Source organism: Lactuca serriola, chromosome 8 (genome assembly GCF_051521515.1).
Source record: "Lactuca serriola cultivar US96UC23 chromosome 8, Lser_US96UC23_V15, whole genome shotgun sequence".
NCBI lineage: Eukaryota > Viridiplantae > Streptophyta > Magnoliopsida > Asterales > Asteraceae > Lactuca > Lactuca serriola.
In genome coordinates this window covers 256,640,048-256,660,662 of record NC_136415.1, presented here as the reverse complement: position 1 = coordinate 256,660,662, position 20,615 = coordinate 256,640,048, and the positions used below count along the sequence as shown (strand labels likewise).

Genomic DNA, 20,615 nt, shown 5'->3' with positions numbered 1-20,615 from the left:
TTAGCTCTTGAATGAAAGCATTGGAGTTTGTGAGTCTATTCAACCTTGTTATCACTTGCCTGCAACAAAAAAACCGTCAAAGTAAGGTTGTACCTTTACTCAATGTCATGATCCTTAAAGCATTTTTAAAATCTATCATGTGAATTTTACATGTTGGAGAAGCAGATGTTGTCATGTTATTCAATATTTTATTTTCCACCACTAATTTGGTGACGATAGTTGTTCATAAAACCTTTAAGGCTTAATAATTCAAGTACACGTCTAGTTTTGTCCATCACCACAACCAACCCCTAAGTCTCATCATTTGAATCATCTAAATGGTTGTTCCTTTTTGTTTTCAGGGGTTGTTTGATATACCTTCTATTAGGTCTGGTAAGAAGATGAGTCTAATTTAATTAGATTCAGACTGTGTGATAACACAATTAGAAGTCTTTGATTCGGTCTTAGATCATTTGATATGCCTTTTTACTTATCTAGATAAGATATTAGATATGACTCAATGAAGTCTTGACTTAATTAAATCTAACTCAATCAATAATTATATATCAAACTACTCCTTAGTTTACTTGGTTGAATATGTCTGGCTATATCTAAAACTAGGCGAATATCCGCACGTTGCGCAGAGTAAAGTTAAAACTTTTGGTAATCTTATGTTACTGAAATTATTTATATCATTTATATTAACTATAAAATAATAATTATTACATGTAGTTTATATAAATTTTTAATTAATTTGAACAATAGATAAAATAACGTTTATTAAAATCAAATCATTTAATGGTGTCAATTCATGTTTTACGTGTGAATAACATTAATTATATTTGTCAACTATTTTAATTTACCACTTTTATGATTTATTATTATTTTTTTTTAAATTGAATGTGTTTTAATTTCATCATGATAATTATTTAAATTATCAACAACTTTTTGTAATCTAACATAATTTAGCTTCTATGTTTCTATTATTTTTAACTATTATTATTATAAATTAGTTTAAAAAAAAACTAAACTGAATTTTAGTTATTACAAAATATAGTTTTCAGACACCTTTTAGTTAATTCGATTCATCGATTTAGGTTCTTTTACGTTTATTATATTTAATGTTTCCTTTTAACTATGTTAAAAATATATATATTGAATTTTTTTTAATATTATTTTATATTTTACTTTAGGTTTTAAATTTTATACTAAATTTTTAAGCTTATTTGATATATTAATGTAGGTTATTTATTAACTATATATTGAAGCTAACAAATTAAGTGTATCATATTGATAAATCACAAAGTCTCCATTTATGATAATGTTTACAATTAAAATCATATATAAGTTAATGAGTTAAGTATATTATATGGAAATATGAAGAATTGAGAGTTTCATATGAATGTGGTGAAAGAAAAAACGTTTCTTTTATAATATAGTATGATGATATAGATAGATAGATAGATAGATAGATATTACACTTTAGGTTTGATATTTATTTAACCTAATTAACCAAATTATAATTATTATTAGAAAGAAATTGAAAAGTCATGAGAGTTTCAAATTAATGTGGTGAAAGGAAAAATACATGGAAGTTTCAAATAAATATGGTGAAAAGAAAAATACTTTCTTTTTAAGTATATAATGATGATAATGATAATGATAATGATTAATATATAAAGAATATAAATCAAGAACTTTTGCATTCACGTTAAAATAAATTTGATCAGTCATTCACTGTTGTCTTTACTTTTCTCTTTTTTTTTGTTCCAAAGCTCCAACAATAAATATGTTATGTTTGGATTGTAGGAATTTATAGTAGTTAGGTCTTATGATTAATTATATATTTATATATCTATCTATGTATAATCTTATAAAAAAGAAACAATTCAAATCAATGTGTTTCAAAATAAATGATTTATTTTTACCACATTAATTTGATTTTTTTCTATTTGTCCTACATTGCTTCACACATATATCTAGATTTCATATTTTTCATATATAATATAACCAATTTGTTTCTTTTATCCTCCACACTTGATTCGTGATTCTTGATCATAATATGACTATCAAAATCTATTATTAATATTAATTAGTTGTCATTTTATCATATAAACATGTTTTTATTTTAAAGTTTCAAAAAGCACAATTATTTGGTTCAAACTTTTATAAATATTGAAACTTAAAAGTTATTATAAAAATTAGTTAAACACTTGAAATATGATCAGATTTGCATGTTCATATTATGTTATTTTCAATAGTCTAATGTATAATGATATATCTAAATTTTTTTTGAATCATCATAATACATATACATAATTTCTTTTTGACAACGAACATATGAATATTGTTTAAAAAAAATTAACTTGAGTGTTATATTCATGTAAATATTCGAAAAAATTTAAACTTTTATATAAACATCAAGACTTCAGATTATATACTAACACCCGTCAAAAATATTTGACATGAGCGGGGTAAAAGAACTTTTTTCTCAAGGCTACGCATAGACGTTAAAAAAATCGAAAGTTTATGATGATAACATATTCACTAAATAGTGTCATATTGATATCATCATTTTATATTCTATCGATATGGGACATTATAAAAGGTAAAAAAAATGATAATTGTAGAAAAGAAAAAACTTTCATGGTCAATTGTATTGTTCGTGGAATGTTGCAGTTAACACCTAAACCGGTCAAAATCAAGAACATAAAAAAACAAAAATATAAGAGAAAAAGTTTTAGCCTATTCACTTAAAGAATAAAAGAGTTTATTAAGTTTGTTTACTATGACAATGTGGGATCAAATTCGTCATTATCATGTATTTTTTGTGTCATGTTTTTTTTTATCACACATCGCTTAAGAAAATAAGCTGAAGTGAAAGCAATCGATTATAAGTAAAGAGGTTAATACATTTTTTATCTCACATTGCTTAGGAAACAAAACTCATAGGAAAACACACATCTATAGATAAAATGTGTGAACCATCTCTTATATCTTTGTTCGTTTATACTCTTGATTTTGATTGGTTTAGGCATCAACTATAACATTTCAGTAACCATTTATGTTTTATATTATTAGAATTAAATTGCATGAGAACAAGAAACATTAATTTTCAAGCTATTTTAAAAAAATTAGTCAAACACTTCAAAATTAAGTAAGTTTTTATGTTCATAGTATGTCATTTTCCATAGTCCAGTGTGTTGTGATACATTTAATTTTTTTCGAATCGTCACAATAAATATACATAAATTCTTTTTGACAATGAACATTTGAACATTGTTTAAAAAAAATTAGGTTGAACGTTTTATTTATATAATTGTTCATAAAAAATTAAACTTTTATATAAACGTCAATACTTAAGATTATATACTAAAACCCGTAAAAAATATTTGACAAGAGATGGGTAAAAGATTTTTTTTCCTTAAGCTTCCTATAGAGATTAAAAAAAAATACGCTAAAATTTAATGATGACAAAATTTTCATCAAATAGTGCCATTTTAATGTCATTTTTTTATACTCTATTAATATGGAAGATCATAAAAGGTAGAAAAATATGATAACTCTAGAAAAAACATTCATAGTTGACCACATGGTTCCTAAAATGTTACAGTTGATGCCTAAACTGGTCAAAATCAAGAAATTAAGAGAATAAAGATATAAGAGAAAATATTTTAGCCTCTTTACTTATATGTATATGTTTTCCCATGAGTTTTGTTTCTTAAGAAATATGTTAGCCTCTTTAGTTATAGTTAAGTGTTTTTACTTCAATTTTTTTTCTTAAGCAGTTTGGGATAAAAAAAAACATGACACAAAATACACATGATAAAGACGGCTTTGATCCTACATCCACATAGTAAACAAACTTAATAAAATTTTTTATTTTATAAATAAAGGTCCCCCTTCAATGTTAAAATAGTTAGATAATTCATAAATCATTTTTTATTAGCTTTTCCCAATACTGAAGTTCAAGGAAGAAAACATAATTAAACATTCTATTATTGATTATAATGATGTTGGGTTTACACAATGAGTCGATTTCTATTCATACTTTGCAAATTAATGTTACTTGATTTTCATCCAATTTAATTATAATAATATAAAACATAAATGATTCTTGGAATGTTGCAATTGATACCTAAATCGATAAAATAAAAAAATAAAAATAAAAATAAACATAAACATAAGAGAACAAATATATAAAAGAAAATGTTTTAGCCTCTTTACTTATAGGTGTATCTTTTCCCACTAGGTGTGAGACTCATATACTATACATGTTTATTAAAAAAAATATATAAAGGTGTAAGTATTTATCATTTTTTAAAGTAGTGCATATACATAAATACAAACGAAATGAAAAATAAGTAAGTAATTCAATCTATACTAATAGTGAAAACTATTTATATATTTTAAATAATTAGGTTGAATATGAAGTTGTCACCTATACCATAAAAAGTATATATCAATTAAGAAGCAAATACATGTATAATATGTACCTTATTATCCAAATATGTGTACTTGTGTGTATAGCTAGTACAATACAGCAATACACACCTAAATGCACAAATAATTGGGGTATTAATTGCTTCTAAATCCATACAAATATATAAATAATTAAACCAATACATCGCACATATACATGAATGATAAAATCAATACATTGCTTGCAAATTTAAAATCAAATATACCTCTTAAATTGACACACATGAGACTCACACATTTTACCAAATTGTACAATTCATAGAGTGTCCATCTAACCAAAAGAAAGCTTACAAGCTTCATTAAACAACTAGAGAAGAAACCACGTTTTGTAGGTTAGAAACAGTAAAGGGCACAAAAGAGGTCAAGCTAATGACTTCACCATTGATACCATTTCTTCTACTATGATCTTTGGTCCACCCTTTTTGTCCTACCAATTGGATTTTGTTATCTTATAACTATTTTTAACATGGATATAAATGTTAATGTTCATTCAAAATTTGTGTTTGGTACATAAACACACAACTAAAACCCCTAAATACGAAAATCATAGGAAACTTTTTAGCAAACTTAAAGGGAAACTGATACGGAATATAATAATATATTTTAAAGATTTAAATCCTTTTATTAATTGAATTTTACCTCTTTCTAAATTCATGTGATGGTAGAAACATGTAAAAAGGAGAGATTTGGCATCAGTTAATTACCAAAATTATAAATAAAAAAAATCACACCAAATTATATGTTCAGTTTGTGAAATGGCTTGATCATTACCCAAACATAAATCTTTTGCTATTGTTCCTTTGTTCTTGTTTTTTGTGTTAACAAAACATTTTTTGTCCCCTTATTCAATTACCTAAAATTTAGATAAAAATACTAATGTAATTCCTAAAATACCCCAAAAAAAAATTCTAACATATCTAGGAGGGTTTCTTGAATACTTATGGTGGGACATTGACAACAGGTTTCAGCATAACCCCACACCCTTCCATTACATAAAACAACACATTTTTTGCTTAAACAGCTGGAATAGTCTTCTGAATTCATTCTTTCCAATAATAGGTATCCCTTGAATCATCATTGCTCAATGTTAAAGAGTGGCTATGAGATTATCATAAACAGTATACATAATAAAGCTAAAAGAATGTAATAAATAACAAAATGGATTATAACTAATACCTGAGGATGTATTTGTTTTACCTAGTAGCATTAGGTGACCTCCATTGAGGTACCCCATAACCCAGGGTATGAAGGACGTATTGCAACAACAGTGTAGCCGCTCACTGAATCTGCATTGGTCTCTATAACTTCTTCTTGCTTTTCCATTGTGGGTGGTACCTCAGATGCATGATTCTAGATAAGTCACATGGAATACCTGTTAGCTTTAATTGCATCATTTATTGGGAGGAAATCATTGACTGTGATAGTTTTCTTCTTGTTCTTCTTGTCTGTATCATGTTAATTTAGGGAATGTAAAGCCAAACTAAAACATATTACAAAAAAGAGCTTCATACACAAATTTCAACAATCATCAGGGCATCACATCTGATCGCATCCTTGGTTGCTGCTCCTTAACATGGTTTGTATAGTTCTTCATGCCTTTATGTCACCTTGAGTGGACCTAAACCAAACTCAATTAGTTATTCCATATCTTAAAAAGTGATTAAAAATAGATGAATGAATAAGAAGTTACTGTTCATGTTTTAGCATCCGACATGCTTCGATTTTGATGATCCTCTAACTAATTCAGATCACATTTCATTGTGCAAGACACATTGTTGTGTCAATTCATCTACTCTTGATGTAGATATTTCACACTTCATTTGTTCGGTAACATTTTCTTGCTTTTATGAAATCAAAAATACCAAAAAGATTTTTGTATATTTGTTGGTTCATTTTCAAACACAAAAATATAAAAAATATTTTCTTATTTTTGTTGTTTCGTTTTCAAAAATAAAAATACCAAAAAGATTTTCTTATTTTTGTTATTTCATTTTCATGAACGAAAATCCAAAAAATATTTTTCATTTTTATTCGGATGATTAACAACTTTTTATGTAGTCTACTATAGAATTCTTCTGGAGGAACTTGCTTTGCAGCTTTAGGGAAAGGTATTCATTCGATATTTTGTACTAGTTAGGAGCCCCTACAAGCATGTTCTAGCATGTTGTCCCAAGGCTCCAAGACTCAATGTGTTTCAAAGCCTTAGGGGATTTTTCATTATGAGGATTCCTTCCCAATCAGACTATATTCGCATTTATCACTGAGCTACCTTACTATTCTCATATTGAGTTAAGAGTTTCCTACTTAGTCCACAAATAGCAAAGGTACAATTCGCTTGTAAACCATTCTTTTTCATCATAAAATTCTTTCAGATCACATACAATGACATATATCCAAGAGATCTCTGGTTCGAACTAACCAGGATTTAGGTATATCACAAGTTTGTGTTTATGATCCTGATTCATGAGACTATGATGATGGTGAAACCCAAAGATTCTAACTGATTAGGGAATTGATAGTGAACTTATGTTCAATATTTTAATGAAACACTTGTTTTTCTACCTTCTTCGATATTCAAGATCGTATTCCTCTGTTTTGAGTCGTCTTGATAAAATGCTCTTCACCTAAGACATTTTTACCCTACAAGATCCACCATTTTATTTTTCAAGGAATATGGTTTTTGTCTAAATATCACTTTGCTTCTGTGTCACTTACATTTTTCTCGAATCTTTACTTGTCACTGACTACACTAGTCATACAAGTAATTTTGCTCATTACGTTCACACTTATTTTAAGTTGTGATCCTGAACAAAATTTGAGCCAACCTTTAAAACTTTATGAAAAGAAGCCCTTCAATATTCCTCTATGAGTATTCGATTGTACTTCACGGGAAACCACACAAGTTGTTCGACATCTCTCTTGACGTTGAACGAAGCGATCTTTGCCCGAGATCTTAACTGCTTTAATGTCGATTCTTCAATTGACATCACAGCACCAAATGTTTTTTAAGTAGTTCTTATCTCATTCTTTGGTACACATTTGCAAGCACAAAAATCTTTGAGGTTCTAACTAATACCAACTCAGGCTGACAATTTTGAAAAGTCTGGCAAATGACTTCGCTTTTCAACCCAAAAGCGAATGACCACAACCTCCATGTCGAAGGGTTATTGATGGTTCTTATCCCCTTGGGGCAAGTGAAATGACTGTTTGAAGTGATGGTTTGGTTGTTACACGGTTTTCAAGGATAAAGTGCACATCAACTTTTAGGCGTGGCGTATGATACGGTAACAAGCCCAATCTTCAAGGCAAGACGTGGTATAATTTTAATGACTAACCGCTTTAAATTCAAACTTGGGGTTTATGTATAAAAGGGTTTTGGGGTCATCTCATTCAATCCTTACGCTATCAGCTTCTAGATTTTCCCCAATTCTCTTTCCTTCTATTCTCAAAGCTTCAAACCCTAACAATGGCGGCCACAAATATGAATGTTGATCCTTCTCAAACTACTGATGATGCCACCTCACAACCTCTGTTGAAGATTCAGAGTACCAACTACACGGTTCAACCTGATGTTAGCAAGTATCATGAAGAGTTGAAGATGCTGATTGTTGCATTAAATCACTCGGTACTATCTATAGTGATGTCATCTTCTTTTTCTGTTCTGATAACCAGCTTATCATTTGCCAGAACAACTCTTGTGTTTAACAAGACAACCAAGGTAGTTACTTTTCAACTTGTAAATGAAAAGAAGTACAAGCTGTCAAAGAAGCAATTCGCGCAAATCCTGAACATTCCCAATACTGAACCATTCTATGAGGTCACAAATGAACAAATTGTTCATATGTTCAATGAGATGGGTCATTAACCTCAACTTACCAAGATCAGTGATTTCAAGAAATCATTCTTACCTTGTATCTGGAATTTTCTCTTTAGTATTTTTCTTTGATGCTTGATAGGTCAAGGTGTTGGGTTAGATAAAGCTAAACTTAAAGTGTATGCAATGGGTGTTGGTTTGTACTATGATCCACAAGTCGATTAGGCAACTCAATTGTGTCAAGAGTTTGGTAATCATATTGCTCACACCAGTGTTGCAAATGGTGTTTCTTGTGCTCGTTACTAGAGTTTTATCTTGAGGTATATGTGCAAAAAGAGGGAATCTTGGTTTCAAATGATGCTTCTAAGGTTGAGTTTGTTTTGTATCAACATCCCAAGACAATGGAAGACAATTCCGACATATTTCCAAATGTTGCCAGGATCCCAGATGCAATGCTTCAAAAAGTTGATCCAACTAATCCAGTTCTAGTATCCTATCTTCAAAACATCAATCCTTCGATCGAAACAGGTTTTCTATTAGTGAAGGGACTTGTAGGAAATTCAAAAAAGGGCAAAAGTTCAAAGAAGGTTAAAATGGCTATTTCATCGAATCCTGATCCTGTTCCTACTTTAAAGAAGGTTATTAAGCCTATTCATGAAGAACCTTGAAAGCCAGGAAATGAGGTAATGCCTTTGAAATTTGGTGTTCTCAAGCGGTTAAAGAAAATGGCTCATAGGCCTAGTCATTCACCTAAAAGGCCTATTGTCGAAGAGGTTCCTAAGAAGTCTCTTTCTTCACCCAAGAGTGTTTCTATAATGAAGAGGATTCGTAAGCCTAAATCATTCGAAAGAGTGTTAAGATTTGTGAGATTCCAGCTCCGATTTCTCCAACTTCAAAGAAATGTCAAGCTCATGAGATGGTGAAGAAGCTTACGAAGAAGCAAAAGAAGGTTCAAGATCCAATGGATGGGGTAGTTCTCGAAACTGGTTTCAAAGATAGCGGCAAGTCTCAATCTCCACTTCGTTAAGAAGATATGGGCTTTCCATCACCTCATAGGGTCTCTCCAATCAAGTCGACTTTCGAGGCGACTGGAAGTCTTGGTGCAAAATGTGGAAACATCTTATGTGGACATAACCACTAATCTGGGTGATCATTCGAAACAATCCATCCCTAAGAAGACTTTGGTTATACCACCCGAAGTTTCGCTTGCCAAGTCCAATATGGAGGAGGTGCGAACTTCAGGCATCACTGCAAACATATCTAATATGAACACAAATGTCAATATGGGTGATGGGGTGTCGACATCTCAAGCTCAAGGTAATTTGGATTCTATAATTGTTTCATCTACATTCGAAGCATCTGGTATTGATCCAACCACTTTGCTACCACCATTTCATTCACCTATTTCTACATCATTACCTCAATTCAAAAATTCACCCACTTATCAACACATTCTGAATCAACCCATCACATCTTGATTTCCTTCTAAATCCACTGAAGGACCTAAATCCATTCCGGATGATACCACAGAGGAAGATGATTATATGGTTTCTTTCGCCGATATCCAATTTGATCCTGAGGAGGAGAACATACCAGAACATATGCTTATGTCTGGTAAGCAGTTCAAGATTCTTAACCACAAACTCAATTCATTACTACAGCTTCACGCTGATGCTGGGAGTTGACATAGTGTCTCCGGAATTGAAATCGATGTTATGATCAAGTCTCAGGAACTTCGGTTGAAATCCATGATGGATTAAATGGATAAAAATAATGAACTGAGTGTGAAACATCAGTCTGAATCATTTAATCATGAAGTAAAGGATTTACGGGCAGTTGCCAAAGAACAACACATTCTTTTTGTTGAAGCTGTAAAGAAAGTAAGAGAGGAAGTCAATTTGAAGTTTGAGGAGATTCGTTCTGATATGGAAAAGGTGGTTGCAGAGCTTGATCACAATTATTCAATTCTTAACATTAAGGTGGATATTATTGTTGTTGCTGTGACTAAGGTTGTTGAATCTTAACATTCTTTACTTCCCAAAGTTGATAAGAAGTCTATGTCTAGTACTCAAAGTTTTGCAAATTTGGAAGAACTCTTAGGAAGTTTGACAGAGTTAGTTTCGAAACTTGGGTCTACTTTACAGTCTTCGATTACTCCAGAATCCTTATCCCAAAAGCTTTTGTCTTTAGGGTCCACACTCAAGGCTAAATTAGCCCCACTTATGAAGCTTGTTCATCTAATGTCAACTGATGAACCACCTGTTCACATAGGGGTGCAAGGGGGAGAAAAGAGTGTTAGCATGAGATCGAGTGTTGGTATGGGTTTGTCAAAATTTGTTGTTAATGGTTCATCTAAAGATGAAGATGATGGAAAAGTTTTTGGGAAGGTTATGTGAACACAGATTCCTACATCATTGCCCAAATCCACGGTTTCAGTAACTTCTACTTCTATCACAACAAGGCCATTGACAAAAGGGGTTATTATTGGTTCATCTGCTGGTGGATCAAGTTCAAAGCCACCCCCATCAACAGAAGACATGAAAAGGAAAGGAAAAGGAACCCATACTGAACTAACTGCAGAAGAAAAGAAGTTGGCTTTAGAAAGGAAATGCAGAAGAAAAGACAAATTCAAAGTATTCTTTGACTAAGATAGGGTGATCCTACTGGTCTCGAAAAGGGTGATCCTACAAAGCCTTATTGTTATGAGTCCATTGAAGCTTCAGTTTGCGGTGGTGTTATGCATGAGTTTAATAAAGTTCCCAAAAAATCCTTTGATACTAAAAACACTAACTTTAATCTGTTAGACATACCTTTTTGTTGTTTGGATTCCTTGAGAACCTTGTGAGCCTAGCACCTCAAGTGTGATGCCTCAAATGTCTCACACAACACCACAACACTTGGAATAAGCTTGAGAGAAGTTCACTTATCACTCAAAATCGGCTAGCCCTCTTTCTTGCTTGTACAAGTGCCATTTTTGCTAATTTAGGGATCTTTATATAGTTGTGGCACAACTAGGGTTACACCATGTAAACCCTAATTGCATGGCTTTGCAGATTCCATGATCCATGGGTTTGTAACCTCCATGGACTATCCACGGAGAACCTTATGGGTTTTAACCCAATCCATACAAACCATTGATCATTAGCCTATTATACAAGAATAGATGATTTACACAATCAACCCCATATATTTAATTAGTCTCTTTTTGATCACTTAATTAATTCCAAATTAGTTCTTTGATAAGTACTAATTAAATAATATTATTAATATATTAGAACTTATAATATATTAATAATCCTTAAGTGTCCTTTCTCTCATTTAGTCTATCCAAATGTTGCAATGCCATGCAACCCAAATGGACCATGCTAATCGGGTCAAGTACATTCTAGGAATAGTTATGAACTTAGACACCTAATCCAACATCTTGGTGACAGGTGAATCTTTCCTATTACCCATGATCAAGTTTATCTTTTTATGCTCCACGTCCTCACTTCTTCTTAGGCCCTGCAAATTAGAACATATATGAATACCGCAACCTGTATGAAGAACCCAAGAATTAGTATGTAGTGAGTTATAGACAATATAGTGTAAATACCTGCATGGGTAGGTTTGACCTTCGCATCCTTAACATTTTGCAGGTACTTGGGGCAGTTTCGTTTCCAATGCCCCTTGTCCTGACAATAGAAGCATTGAGCTTCCTTTGGGTTGGAAGAAGGAGTGACAGAACCACCTTTGGTTCCACTTGAAGAAGAGCCATCAAGACACTTTTCCTTGGTACCCTTCGACGGGGTCTTCCTCTTCTTCCTTCTACTTTTCCCGATTGCTAGAACAGGGGCGGTGTTAGGAGTAGGACTAGTAACAACCGATTTACCCTAGAGACCGGTTTCGGCGGTCCTCAAAAGTCCTTGAAGTTTGCTGAGTGTGACCTCCTCCTTGTTCATGTGATAGGTCATTCGGAACTGATCATAACAAGTAGGTAAGGAGTCATGATATCAATAGCCAACTCCTATGGGAATTTCACATTCAACTTCAGTAGACGGTCCATAAACCTTTGCATTTTCTGCATGTGGCCCGTCATGGATTCACCATTCTTCATTTGGGTTGTTGTCATGGAAGATATGATTTCATACCTATCTTGACGAGCACTTTGATGGTAGTGGTCCCTCAAGTCCATGTGCATCTCAAAAGGGTAAAAGTCCTCATAGGACTTCTGGAGTTCAGCTGTCATTATGGCCAACATGATACATCCCACTTTGGTAGCATCTCTCTCTTATGCCCTAAAGTTAGCGATTTCCTCTGGAGTAGCAGTAGACTCATTAATTTCTTTCTGCTCCTTGTCAAGGACATATTCCTTGTCCTCGTAACGCATGACCATCCTGATGTTTCTGATCCAATCATTAAAGTTTGAACCATCAAAGATGACTCTCCCACAAAGGCTCATGAGAGAGAAGGAGTCGGTAGGGTTTAAGCCAAAAACAGCATTGTTGGAAGACATCTGAAAAGAAGAAAGACAAGTTTATATTAGATATAGGATAGACACCCAAATGTAATATTCAGGCTAGGACTCAACACAATATTATATAACTTGGAAGAGGGATGCCGTAATCCAAGCTATAAAATATTTAAAGGTAGGCAAATGACGATTCACCAATTTCCACCATGAAAAACGAAATAAATTATTAGGTTTTAATTGGATAGAAACTCCTAGATTCTTTTCAGATTCATTAAACTTTTCAATGGCATGTTTAAATCTCGATTGTGCACTCTCAAGTTTGTGACTGGGATGCCGAGGATCACAAACAACGTGTGAATAACCATGAAAATTAACTTGGTACCCTTAATCTTTATCACCTAATCAATGTGTCAATTACCCACACACGCTCCACCGATCCATGATAACGATTAAGTCACCCTTTTCCACTCTTACTAGTCCATGTTAGTATGTCGGTTACCCACACACGCTCCACTAACGACCTAGTAAGGTTCAAAGTGTGATTTCATGGGATAGCATCAATTTCACATTTTCCTAAAGAAACTAAGATTGAGAATTTATAAAAGGTTTAGTTACTTTATATTTTTTTTCATTATACTTTTAATGAGAATTATAGTCATTGTCCTACCCGTTCGGCTAACGACCCTCCACCAGTCAAGGAATATTAAGCTGCCATTTTATAGGAAACAACCTTATACCCCCTTATAGACCGGCTTCGTGAATGAGGCCTACTAACGGTAAAACTGACTTGCTCTTATACATACATACATACATAAACACACACACACACACACACACACACACATATATATATATATATATATATATATATATATATATATATATATAATTAACTTATAATATTATAAATTATATGATGGGTTTTGAGCACTACATCAATCATGTGGTGTACATGCAAACCCTAAAGCTTTGGATCTAGTTTGTCTAATGAGCATGCAATAATCATCCAAAACTCATAAACCCTAGATCTAGCATATTGTAATCGAATCAACATATGAATTAGGGTTTAGATCTTACCTTGATTGTTATGTAGCAATAACAATCAAAAATCTCCTTGGTCTTCACTCTTGAAAGCTTAGTGCCTCAAATCTTGCACCTCTAATGGAATCACAAACACCATGTGCAACAAGATGACTTAGGAGAGAGGGAGCAGGCATCAAAAACGTCCAAGATACTCCAAGGAATGCTTAGCCATGTTTTTTTGGAGCCCTAGGGGTCCTTTTATACTTGTGTAGGCTGCTAGGGTTTTAGGTGAAACCCTAATTCTCTGCTTAGGCCTTAAGCAACCCATGGAACCTTTCTACAAGGCTATTAGACGAAAATCATATGGGCTTCCCATATTTTTCATCCAATGCCCTTTCCATTAGGAATCCATAGCCCACAATGCATTTATCTTATAATTACAATATTAGTCCCCTAAGTTTAATTAATCTCTTTTAGCCACAAAATTAATTCTTAATTAATTATTGACTAATATTAATTAACAATATGATCTCTCTTTTAATATATTATTCTTATAATATATTAATAAATCATAATTAAACCTCTTTCTCCTTAACACATCTTATCAGTTGCTATGGTGAAGGAAACCCAAAAGGACCATGCTCACAATCGGGTCAAGTACATACCAAAATAGTTATAGGCTTAGACACCTAATCCAACAGTCTCCCACTTGGATAAGTCTAATAACTATATTGCATGTGACTTCAGAACCTGATTAGCAATCGTAGCTTTCAAAAGTCTCTGTCGAACTATGATCTTATCAGAAACGTGTCCTTTAGATAAGGGATCATATATTACTCCATTCTAGATATCGTATGAACTAAGACATGGATTTTAATCATACTCTCTGTTCATGTGCTGTTTCCCGATTTCTGATTTATGACGACTGATAGCAGACTATAATTGAACACATCAACTCAGTCTCGGCTTGGCCAAACACTTTTGGTGTCATCACTAAATCATCAAGGGGCCCACAGATATCGCTTTTAACCTACTTTGGGTAAAAGGAATGGATAAACTTTGACTCAATGCTCGCTTATACCTACTCATCAAATCACACAAAACAATATGTTTTATAACACCAAGTTACTGGTGCGTTTACATATTATCAATGTGCAACTGACTTGCAAAATATAACTCACACGTCTCGGTTTCAAGAATATAAGATATTATCGTCTCACTAATAACCCGTGATAAAATCCATGAAGTGATTCACGTGAGCATGGGTTTAATCCAATACTTTAGTCTTATATGAGTACTCATGAACCCTACAGCAAACTTTTATTGTGTCTAAAACACTTTAGACAATCTACAGTCAGATTCATGATAGTCTTCTTTCATACCTACTTCCAAAGTATGATCGACTGCGGATGGTTAGAATAATCTTATTATTCAGGAAGTCAAAACATACAAAGTGAAACACAAGAATAATACTAATCCTATATGGCCCCAAACTTTTGAGTATAAATAAGACACCTTTATTTAATCACCATATTGATTACTCATTATTCATTGTTTCGGGTAATCAACTTATTACTTGAATTATAACAACAGTTGTCCCATGCACCAAACATGCACACTATATTTACCTATGGTCCTTACTTTGTGAAATATATCAATTTAACACATTTCCAATGATACTCTTTTCACAAGTCCTAATCCTTATCGTTAGTGTAAGAACATAAAATTCTCGCCACTACTAGAACATGTTAGATTCTAACATTTTATGCAATGATCATTTTGTAATCTTATTGCACAAAAGTCACCAAGACTTTGCCAATGAAATTACAAAGTTCTCTATTGGCGATTGTTACAATACAATTCCATAGATGTGAAGTCTCACATTCAAAGTATATTCCTTTGAACATCCTTCTTACATTAAAGTTTCTAATCTAGACATAGTTTCTTGATATTCAACTCCTAGTATGGAAACATTTCCATATTTTCCATACGACAACTCATTATTAATAGAATCATATCTAATCATAATAATGCCAATATGGTCCATTCGTTACTATACTTCCAACTGCCCACAAGTGACCAATCCTTGGCGAACCTTAGATTGTACTTGACAGTTGTTTAATTATTTTATTCAAATCCGGTTCTAGTCCCATTTCCCTCTTAATGCCCTAGGCATTTGGAAAATTCTAGAATGGTCGAATATTACAGCATATACAATCGATCCTATACCCAAAGCGCATGGGACATGAATCATAATGCAAACGTGATACTTTACCAATTCCTTGCTATGATATTGCTATATATAGAATCCTTTTAAGTTGAATCTTTTCAACATAACGTCCATATATGTCTTTTGACTAAATTTGATTAAAATTTCTCGATCCAAGCTTTTAGATTTCAAAACGAAGTATAATATTCTCTCCCTTAATTATAGCAAAACAACTATTCAACCTTTGCAAATTGAAACTTTGTTTCCTATAATTAATATTGCTAACTTGCAATACTTAAAATAATAATCATGCTCCCACTAACATGATAATTATATCCATACTAGCATAACATTTATGCTCCCACTAGCTTTGACATGTATTCACAAAACATTTGGACTTCTAGAAATCAATACTTATTGACTTCCAAAGTTCATATTTGTTAATACGATATGCTTTGATAAGCCTTTATCTAAGTTTCTCAACCTTACACACCTTTACTTAAAGCTTATATACAATAAGTCTTAAATGTTTAAACTAATTGCCAAATCCCACAATTCAAACTATGAAGAGGGATGTCGTAATCATAATTGAATTTGAGAGTGCAATTTACACAATAGCTAACTCCTTAAAATCTTCCTAGTGAAAGCGTTTATTTTCATGAAGGAGAGAAACCTTATGACACTTAGATTTTATGGTGTATGTGCTCTTATCCATGTGAACTTGTTCATTCTTAATTTCTTGCCATCAAAGGTCCCACCATTGCTTCCAAGTTATTTAGCAGCTCACCTATACTAGTCAACGTACTTTCATTGAACAAGGTGCTTGCCCTTATGCAGTCAATTGAGAACTCGTAGAACTCATATGCATAAGTAACTTTACTGGAATGGCATAGAAATAAACATTTTGTCAACACGATAGGTTGCAAACCTCAAGTCGTGTGTTACTGTCTAATAGGTTTACTCTTGATTATTTCTCTATGCAGTTATCGCGGTCCAAAATCTTATCGTGGTCACTTGCCGCAATTTAAAATAGCGGTTCTCGCGGTGGGATAGCGGTTTATATATATATATATATATATATATATATATATATATATATATATATATAAAATCACAAAGAGTCGTATAAAATCTAAAAACACATAACATAGTTATACAAGGTCCACATCCACATAACATATATTAAAAGAGTCTAAATCAAATTTCCAAACAAAAGATCAATCGCAGTCCACTGGTTCGGCTTCCGAGTCAACATCGTCTAATGCATTCACTTCTACATCAAGGTCCACATACACATCATATTCCAGTTCAACTCTAGTCTGGTCATTATCATCATCATCAGCTCTATAACGCTCCCTTTTGCTCCTTGTACTAGGCCCGATGTCTACATTTCCGCCCATCGCTTCTCACACATCTGACCAAAGAAGACCATCACGTGCATCCACAAAGTCTTGAAGTTCAGCCTCTGTCGGTATCATCCACTCATCATTTTCCTCTACATCTCTCAACAAAATAGGCTCAGTTTTGTTGCTTTTTAGTGATTCAAATCTCCTTTGTAACCTTGTGTTATATTGGATAAACACAAGGTCATTGAGTTTTTGCTGTAAAAGACAATTCCTTTTCTTGGAGTGTAACTAAAAGAAAAGCAATATGAAAAGTTAGTTAGAGTTTCAAACTTTCAATTAAACTAATGTAATCTATAATTTATAAAAAAAAATTGTTAAAAGGACTTACATTGTCAAATGTACTCCAATTGCGTTCACAAGGTGAAGCATTACACGTTTGACTAAGGACCTTGATAGCAAAATTTTGAAGCAAAGGAGTGTTGATCCCATAAGAACGGCACCAAATATCTATATTTTATAAATAAACATAAGTTAATAAAAAATAAGAAATAATAAGAATTGATTGCATTATACTTTTTTACTTACATCGTCTACTTCTTTTAGCGGCTGCAGATCCAAATTATCCTTCTGAATTAATGTAGATATCCAATTGTTGTCTTAAAAGATCATTCTCATCTTCATCGGGAACAAGACGGTTGATGGCAACATACCGTCACTATATCTTTAATTTTGTCAATCTCTGAATTTTCTCCATGAAAAATGGCAGGATTAAGAAAACATCCAGCTGCACATTCATTAAAATATTAAAACCAAACAATAAAATTAATTTTTAATTTCCATCAATAAGTGAAGTTTTATACCTGCATGTAAAGGATGATGAAGTTGGTCAGGCCATCTTTGTTGAATTTTAGACAAAACTGTACTCTCCATCCTTGCATTAGGCCCACCTTTTAGATTTTTGCTTATTTGCTCTTTTGCTCGACTCATTGCATCATAGGTATAACCCATGCATGGTTGATCTTCCCTATCAACCAACCGAATCATATCTACCAAAGGTGAAAATATTTGACAAGAGAAATACACATCGTCCCAAAATGCTTGCTTTGCAACTATCCTCTCCACCTTCTTTCCCATAGCTTTCTTTACAAATGCACTTTTTGTCCATTGTTCAGAAAACAAACAACACTTGAAGATGATGGTGATTCTCATGTATACTCTATAAAGTGTAGTACTGAGTGGCAAACCTAGTTATACAAGACCTGTGCAACTCTTTATTCTTGGTCAACTTTTGCATCATGTTCAAAATTCTTCCATGATTATAAATGTAAACCACAATCAATCTTGCATCAGTCAAAACACCCTTTATCTTTTTTATTTTTTCCCTGAGATCTTGTATCATAAGGTTCACACAGTGTGCTACACATGGACTCCAAAACAACTTTGGATGTTGTTCTTCTAAAAAATTTCCCGCAGCTTTATAGTTTGAGCCGTTATCTATAAGAAAATACAAGAAATGAAAAAAAACATATTTAATTAGTACAAGTAAATGGAAGCTAAAAATAAGAAACAAGATAAGAAATCATTAGACCTGAACAATGTTTTCCTCGCCAACATCTTCAATCACCTGATTAATCATCTTCACAATTAATTGAGCATCCTTCACATGCTCTGATGCATCAATTGACTTAAGAAATACGGTTCCAGTTGGACAATTCACTAAAAAATTTATCAATGCCCTTCCTTTTCCATTTGTCCAAAAATAGGACATAATGCTACATCCGTATTTCTGCCACTATGGCCGAAATGAGTCCACAAACTTATTAGTATCTTGTAATACCTCCTTTAGTAATGTCACCCGAACATTATGGTAACTTGGAGCGGGCATACCTAAGATTGATAGATATAATTAATTACTTAGTAAATATTAAAATATTAATCAATAAATATATGATTAAAGTGATTACTTTTTTTTAAATATTAATCACTCATTGTACGATGACAATTGAACTTGTTGTTTAATTTAAAAAGCAAGGGATTACTTAATTACCTTTTCCATAATCTCCAATGGAATCAATTACATCTTGGAAACTTTCATCACGTACGGCACTGAATGGTAAGCCAACCGCGTAAGCCCAAATCGCAAACTTTTTCCAAGCAATGTTCTTCAGCTTCTCTTTGATTGGATTGTTTTTATCCAACGTGCTTTGATGTGCTTTTCCACGATCTCTCTTATAAACACAATCAATTGGACTGCAAACATTACTAGAACTTACAAACTTTCTTTTCTTACTATCATCTGTAACAACCCGAAGTTTGTCCATCGCCGTAACCCATTTCTTCAGTAAAATTCGTCTTTAGCGATTCATTCCGATTTCGTTTTTGGGCTAAATTATTTAATTTATATGTTTATTTTAATCTCATGAGTGTCCAAATCCCTTAGGAACTCATGAAATTGGCCCAAAATGTTTATTTGAAAATTTTTAGAAACGTCCTCGCCGGGTTACGACAACTTAATCGGGTGCGACCAAAAGCCCCGTCTAACGTCGGTATCGGGTAGAATTCCACTGTGTCCAAATCTTAGACCCTATTTAAAGATGATTAAGCTTCCATTTGAAGCTTTTTCTCTCTCTCACTACTCTCTCTCTCTCTCTAACCTCTCTCCTCAAACCAAAGATCTAGGTCCAAAACATCAATTTAAGGCTTCAAATTTTCAAGGTAACTTCCCTAACTTGTTGTTCAACCTCATTAGCCTTCAAATCTGAGTTTAATCTATGAAAATGAACCTCAAACATGATTTTACGGCCCTGGAGCATTCTTGGGCCGTAAACACATAATAAGTGGGTTTTTGTGCCTTAAAACCCCTCCAAACCAATTTTGGGACTTAGATATGACTTTGTGGCTAACCAATTCGGACTTAGAACACCCTAATCATCATTTTTGAGGAGTAAACATGAGTTTACTGCCCAAGATCATGCTTGGGCCGTAAACTCATCCTCATGGAGAGTAAACTCAAAACCAAGTGTTTAAAAGCCATGTAAACACACCATTAGCCTTGGAATAAATCCTAGAACCAACCAAAATCAATTTGGGGACCTTAAACATAATAAAAACTCTTCATTTGAGAGTTTACAGCCATAACCCCCCAAGGATAGGTTCCAGGGCCATAAACTCATTAAGATAAGTCAAATGGTGCCCAAAATTCATCCTAAGGCTTGTAAAAATTGTTTGAATCACATGTGATTGGTCTAAGGCAATTAAATCATCAATCTAAGAAGGGTATAGGAGCTTACGGCCGTAAACTCCATGTTT

General features: G+C 32.8%; 1 protein-coding gene across 1 annotated transcript; it reads right to left on the bottom strand.

Moving 5' to 3' along the window:
- Nucleotides 1-17,366: 17,366 nt before the first annotated feature.
- Nucleotides 17,367-19,627, bottom strand: LOC145068043 (uncharacterized). Its single transcript, XM_079015041.1, has 7 exons — nt 19,354-19,627; nt 18,566-18,800; nt 18,167-18,459; nt 18,017-18,090; nt 17,880-17,933; nt 17,709-17,813; nt 17,367-17,594 (listed from the first exon to the last, which is right to left on the bottom strand). Exons 1-7 carry the CDS (start codon nt 19,625-19,627, stop codon nt 17,367-17,369), a joined length of 1,263 nt encoding a protein of 420 aa, XP_078871167.1.
- Nucleotides 19,628-20,615: the final 988 nt, after the last annotated feature.

What these genes read in the sequence shown, in the direction of transcription:
- LOC145068043 (XM_079015041.1), bottom strand. Translation starts at nt 19,627, where the DNA reads ATGGACAAACTTCGGGTTGTTACAGATGATAGTAAGAAAAGAAAGTTT. An exon ending in AAATTAAAGATATAGTGACG is followed by an intron (nt 17,934 to 18,016) that starts GTATGTTGCCAT and finishes ACATTAATTCAG; the next exon opens with AAGGATAATTTGGATCTGCA. An exon ending in TAGACGATGTAAGTAAAAAA is followed by an intron (nt 17,814 to 17,879) that starts GTATAATGCAAT and finishes TATAAAATATAG; the next exon opens with ATATTTGGTGCCGTTCTTAT.